Below are 6,924 nucleotides of genomic sequence, written 5' to 3' on the forward strand. Positions count from 1 at the left end.
GAACACACAAGCCATGAGTGACATCTAATCATATATCATGGCTACCCAAGCTAATGTAGAATTTGGTTGGAGAACCTATTCAGTTGGAATTACAATATAATTCGATCTTTCTCTAATACAATACTCACAATCACATTACTAGGGTATGGATACTTAATGTCAAACCCCTAATGTCATTATACCAAGTTATATGATTCAGTTAAGTCGTATAGGAACGCTTTCCATCATTATGCTTGATACTTCGGCCGAAGATTCCTGAATCATATCTAAGAGTATTCTTCCTCTCATAATGAGGATTAAAGATCCTTTGTTGATCATTCATATGCCTTTGAGAATAAATCATTGACCCTAACAATGCATAGAACACATCCAAGATGAGATGTGGTCACGTCTTATTATCAAATGATCAGCAACGTATCCCCAAGACAACTATGATTTCTTAGGTCAAATGATTACTTACATTATTCCAACCAGTAGAGTTACTTGCTTGATATGTGAGTAGACCTCCATGCAAGTAATCTCGTTTGATTGTGTTCAATGAATTCATTCCCTTAATGAGCACCTACAAACTTGTCTTAGTGTCACTACATGAATGGCTTAAGACTTTCCATCCTTCCCATTTGAAGGGGACATAGTATGTATTGGTTTTAGACATTATGGTTATGTGAAGAAGGTCTCTGCAGTCTAACATCATTAGATTACTTCTTCCATCCTTCCATTGTCCATGGATTCACTATTTTGGACGTATATCATTTATTGAGATAGTCCTAATGAGTGACTTTGCCCTTTTGCTGTATTAGAGTTATCTACACATACATACATTGTCTTGAAAGGTTTTTTCCAAAGATTGACTTTTAGGGCATATCTCTAACAGTCGCCAAGACCCTTGAATCAACAAAATCCCACATCAACATCACCTTTGCCGTAGGTCATACGCAAACCTAGAGGTGAAGACTATCCACGCATTGTTTCAAGCTCAAAACTTGAAGCAATCGTCCAATTGTTCGTCTGAGATCAAGTCATCGCGACCCTTGGATAAACAACTTACGCATCTACATCAAATTTGAAGACTAAATCAGAGGAAAATTGTAAACAGAGATTGTAACCCTATAAATTCATCAATACAAATCTACTTTGTACACGTGTTCTTGTTTCATTCGTTACAGAATTTTCATGTTCACACTTAGATCTAGCAGCCCTATCTTTCTTCCTCTTGGAAGAAGTCAAGTCATTCACAAGCCTCTCGGCAGCAGGCAAACCCTCACGAGTAACAGAGGAAGCCTTCAGCTTTTTCTCAACTGGCGTCTCTTGAGCAGGTGGGGAAGATCTCTTCTTTCCACCTTCATTCATAGCAAGCTCTACGACTGCGATTGGATGAGCCAATGCATCCCCTTTGATCTACTTTATCTCCTCTCTCAGGGGCATCCCACGTTTCTCCCAGCGAAGAGGACTAAGTAGCAACACCATTCACGGTACTCAACGGGGATACCTAAGGCAATGTGCACCTTCTTCATATTTGGAAAAGTCTTGGGAGTTGAACCAAATTCTGAATCTACATAGACAAAGGAGGACATTCAACAAATTAGAGAGCGGCTCAGCAAGCGTAGAGCAGCCTAAAGATCAACCTCGATTACCCACAAGCCAGGCCCTGTGATTTATCTTTATCGACTCAATTAGACAGTAAGGGAGCTCAGCCCATACTAGTTTTTCTCTCATTGTTCTCTCTCACACCAGTAGGCAGGAGGCTTGCATTCCCAACATTCCAGTAACCTAGAAGGCCCACAACCTCCTTATTTTTCTCATTCGCCAGTCTAGCCCGCGTCAGGTCCAAGAGCCCATAGGGCTTAAGCCATGGGACTTGCCCAACACTGCGTGCTAAGCGCCTCAAGCCGCGGCCCTAACCTCACAGCTGCTTTTGGCTTTAGCCAAGCCTAGTAGCCTAAGTCATGGTCCCTACCACACCACCTCCTCGCCCCATGCTGAGTTGACTCCTTGCCTCTGCCAGCCGACGTGCTGCACCACCCTGACGGCTACCCTGCGGCAGCACCATCTAAGAAGAAGACAAGGAAAATTAAATTTTTCTTACCTCAATGCGGCATGGAGAAGACAAAGAAATCAATGGAAGACGATTCTTTGTACGGGCAAGCGAAGAAGAATGCTAGGGGAGGGGAAACAAATATCCTCTAGCTTTCTCTCTTTCTTGTAGGGATAAATAATTACCCTCTGAAGTTGATTTAATCCCCTACTTAAGGTAGGTTTAAATAGACTTTGACGGTGATTTACTTTCCTTTCCTAGAAGAATCTAATTCCAAGTCAAAGTGGGAATCTACTTCAAAATAGGAAACAATCTTATCTCTTTTAATTAATGAAACCCTCTTTGTTAACCAAAAGAGGGTGAAAAGACAACTTAGTCTTCTATCTCACAAAAAAAATGATGGGCAATAATGTAATTTCACAGGTCCAAATTTTATTGTTTTTTATTGAAACCTCACCTACAAGTAATGTTAAAATGTCTCTAATATTTAAAATTACAAAAACAAAACAAAAACAAAAACCTCCCACTCTCCCCACGTTCTCTCTCTCTCTCTCTCTCTCTCTCTCTCTCTCTCTCTCTCTCTCCCCTTCTCATTTTCTAAAAAAATGTGTTCATACACACAAAGTATGTAGGCAAATGCTAGTATATCCTAAAGTAAGGGAAAATCTCTACACCTACTACCCTTTCCTGCGAGTAGCCAAACAGGTGTGGGGGCATTTGTGGAGCCAAAAATAATCAAGAAATTATGGAGGTGACATGTGGACTTTTGGGTGAAAAGGATAAAATTACCCTCGAGGCACACTGGGATTCCCACATGCATGCAATGGACAATAACAGCTCAATCAAGGAAGAGTCAAAGGTGATCAAAATGGTATTTATTCAAATCTCTCTCATCACTCTTCATCAAATCCTTATTCAAAAAGTAACTCCCAAATTTCCTTTTTAATTTAGGATTAATTGTCATGTTAATTACAAGATATTATTTCACATAATATCTTGCAATTACTCACACAACTTCACCATATATGGTCAGCCACTATTCTCCGAATAGGGCCGGCCACTTCCCTATGAATAGCCATATTATCCCACTAAAAAGCTAAGTCATTTGCTACCCACAAACTCCTAAACACATTCTTTTCAGAATTCTAACTTTGGCATCAGAGATTCTTCGGCTAAAGCCCCTTCATCATGGGCGCATGAGGCTTTTGGCCTTAATCTTAGGTATTATTATTTTGCAGGTGCATTTTTGTCAAATGAGAAGACGGTGGAAATTTGCATCCACAGTTACCTTCCCCGACAAACTTATTTTCCATCACGCAAAAGGTGGCATAATACTTCCTAATTTTTCCCCGTTGCGTAAAAACTTTGCCCGACGAAGGTTACTTGCTTGTCCAATGTTTTTCGCCGAGCAAAAGTCTCTGAAAAAGAAAAACCGGTGACCACGTTTGCCCAACTAAATGTTTTATTTCTTCAAGCGAAGTAACTTCGCCCGATGAAAATTGATTTGTTGGACAAACATTCTTCAAGCAAATGGTAATTTCTGTTTGTGAGTTGTCATACCAAATTACATACCGGCGTGTGCTTGAGAGAGAGAGAGGGTGGGAGAGAGATCATCCTATTGATTAAGACAAGATTGGCTGCATACTTTTTAGATTTTAATATATATGTGGCAATGGAATATAACATATAAGTCAGGGGTGGGACAAGGTAGAAGATACGAGATACAGCCGTTTAAAGACGGCCAAAACAACCAACCTCCATAGCCGGCAATCTCTGGATTGGCACAGCTCATCACACTCTTCCAATCCGGCTTTTTCTCTCTCCCTCTCTCTCTCTCTCTCTCTCTCTCTCTTTCTCTCTCTCTCTCCCCGCATGCTCATTCACATCCCTTTATAAGCCTCTTACTTGGGGGACTTAGTCATATCAATCTCTCAAACTTAACTAATTATCTCACAATTAGAACTCCTTCTTCTTCTTCTTCTTGTATTATTCTTTTTTGGTCGACCGACCGATTGAGACGTGCAATACTAGTTTCATGGCAAAGTTATCTCATCAAAACCAGAAACTCAATGCAAACAATAACACTAATGCTACTGCAGCTAATACAACTACTGTCACAAAGGTCAAACGAACAAGGAGAAGTGTCCCAAGGGACTCCCCTCCTCAACGTAGCTCAATTTATCGTGGGGTCACCAGGTGATTAATTAACTACCTGCGCAATCAACCAATTAATCATATTTGCATATATGTTTAATTACTGGATGAATTCCTTTTGCTTAATTATTGACCTTTGTCCCTAAATGGCATGGGTTTGCTGCGTGCTTGATTATCAATTCAGGCACAGATGGACTGGCCGATACGAGGCTCATTTGTGGGATAAGAATTGCTGGAATGAATCACAAAACAAGAAGGGCCGCCAAGGTATTTACAATCTCATCTCCATAAATTTAATTCAACTTTTCATCGACGTACGTCGACTTTTATACTTTATATATGCATGCTTGATTTATTGATGTGGTTTCTTATACCATTTCGTCTTTCAATCTTGGTTTTGTTTGTGTTGGCGCTGTTGAATGCTTGGAATGGAATTGCACTCAAATGCAGTCTACCTTGGTAGGTTTTATTTAATTTAATTGGTACTACGTACTTAATTTAGGTGCAATTCTTTTATATGTAATATCGTTAAAGATCATTTTGATTGATATATATATATATATATATGTATGTATGTATATTATATTGATCCATTCCATCCTTTTTCAGGCGCCTATGATGATGAGGAAGCTGCAGCACATGCTTATGACTTAGCAGCTCTTAAGTACTGGGGTCAAGATACCATTCTTAACTTTCCGGTAAATTAATTTTCTCAATTATATATTTTTTAGTGATCTTACATAATAGTAATCAAGGAAGAAACTAAGAAATAACCCCACTTGCGATTAATGTAGTTATCGACATATCCAAAAGAACTGAAAGAAATGGAAGGTCAATCAAGAGAGGAATATATTGGATCATTGAGAAGGTAATTAAGCTTCTACATCTAAAGTTAGTAGACTCGAGGATCATAAACAACCGTTGATTAATGAGGTATTATTTTCTTTATGATGAATTTGCAGGAAGAGCAGTGGTTTTTCTCGGGGAGTTTCGAAGTATAGAGGTGTTGCAAGGTATAAATCAAGACTATTTACTTGAACGATTTTGTATAATCCGATACACATAGCATATAGTACTATTATACTAAACTGAATTTTTTTTGTTTTATTTTTCGGTAAACATATTATAGACTGAATTTTGATTTTCCTTGCTCTTATTTTATTAATGAACAGACATCATCACAACGGAAGATGGGAAGCTCGAATTGGACGAGTCTTTGGAAACAAGTACCTCTATCTCGGGACATATGGTACGTTCAGCAACAAAACAGAAAATTTAGTTTTTTTGTTTCTTTGATCACAGATAATGAACCTTTTTATTCACCAATATAAATAAACATATGCAACAAATTAAGCTGATCAGAAAATTACATATCTGCATTGCGAGGTGTGCTTAACAAATATAGAGAATGACTATAATACTTACATATATTTAATGCAGATTAAAAAATATATATTTGCACATGCGTAAAGAGAGTCTAATCTTTTAGGACAAAGGGTGAGGATTATGTTTGGAAAGAGGGATTTGAATTACCGACAATTAGCTAGAAATCAACTACAAGTTGAGGCATGTATTTTCTATTTCATATATGGTATGCCAGTCTTTTATGTGTGTGTGTGTATGATCTTCTTAATTTTTGAAATTCAAGTATGATATCATTGAATAAGGGAAATACGTACAACTAGAGGATAGGGTGCTAATAATGAGCCTTGATAAAAACTTTGTCGGAATTCCAACCTGATCAAAAGAAAAAGGAGTGTCATGCACCAATGACTTAATGAATAATACTATCCTCCAAGAGAACAGCGTTCTACTTAATTACATAAGAACTTTCTTTTTTATTGAGACTTGCATACACAAAACTAAACATGAATAACACTTTAGCATTAAAAGTTGAATAGTATGATTAAATCTAACATTGGCCTTGTATCATAAATGTTACCAGCTACCCAAGAAGAAGCTGCAACAGCATATGATATGGCGGCTATAGAGTACCGTGGGCTCAATGCTGTCACGAACTTTGACCTCAGCCGTTACATCAAATGGCTAAAACCTAATGGTCCTAACAACAGCGAAAATTCCGGTCAGCCTAACCCTACTATTGAGGCTAAATTGCCCAATGTCGTCCGAAACCCTAACGATCAAGATAGTGGACTTAGCTTCTTTCACAACCTTGCATATAGTCCAGCAGAAACCATGACCACGGCTCAGCCTAGACCAACCACTGCCACATCAGCCCTAGGGCTCCTTCTTCAGTCGTCAAAGTTCAAGGAGATGATGGAAATGACAACAGCCACCGATTTGTCATCACAGCCGGAGTTGAGCACACCACAGTGCACATTTCCCGATGACATACAGACTTACTTTGACTGCCAAGAATCTAGCAGCTACGCTGAGGGAGAGGACGTTATCTTCAGTGAGCTCAATTCATTCATGCCACCCATGTTCCAGTGTGATTTTACCACTTAAAGGAGCATGTTTGCATGGTTTTATTTACTCTCTTTTATTTTGCAATTGACTTAAGTGGTTTCTTTCATTTCATTTTATTTTCTTCGTGAATACGCATGGAAGGGTCAACATCTATGTCTAGAACAAAGATGCACAAAAGATAAAATTCTTTTGTAAGGTGAAATTTCACTACTGATCATCATCATCATGTGGGAGCAAGAGTAGGCTAATTATTCTTTTGTTCATCCAATTTCTATTTAAGTGTAAAGAAAGAATAAAATTGTTTC

General features: G+C 38.5%; 1 protein-coding gene across 1 annotated transcript; it reads left to right on the top strand.

The window, feature by feature from the left end:
• Positions 1-4,070: 4,070 nt before the first annotated feature.
• Positions 4,071-6,658, top strand: LOC137730498 (AP2-like ethylene-responsive transcription factor At1g16060). Its single transcript, XM_068469486.1, has 8 exons — positions 4,071-4,231; positions 4,374-4,456; positions 4,640-4,648; positions 4,799-4,887; positions 4,984-5,057; positions 5,152-5,202; positions 5,362-5,438; positions 6,135-6,658. The coding sequence occupies exons 1-8, from the start codon at positions 4,071-4,073 to the stop codon at positions 6,656-6,658; spliced, it is 1,068 nt and encodes a 355-aa protein (XP_068325587.1).
• Positions 6,659-6,924: the final 266 nt, after the last annotated feature.

This window comes from Pyrus communis, chromosome 16 (genome assembly GCF_041283825.1).
Source record: "Pyrus communis isolate YQ-2024b chromosome 16, ASM4128382v1, whole genome shotgun sequence".
Lineage (NCBI taxonomy): Eukaryota > Viridiplantae > Streptophyta > Magnoliopsida > Rosales > Rosaceae > Pyrus > Pyrus communis.

Coding starts and splice junctions, on each gene's coding strand:
- LOC137730498 (XM_068469486.1), top strand. CDS start 4,071: ATGGCAAAGTTATCTCATCAAAACCAGAAACTCAATGCAAACAATAAC. Junction 5,203..5,361: donor AAGTATAGAGGTGTTGCAAG/GTATAAATCAAG, acceptor ATTAATGAACAG/ACATCATCACAACGGAAGAT. Junction 5,439..6,134: donor CCTCTATCTCGGGACATATG/GTACGTTCAGCA, acceptor AAATGTTACCAG/CTACCCAAGAAGAAGCTGCA.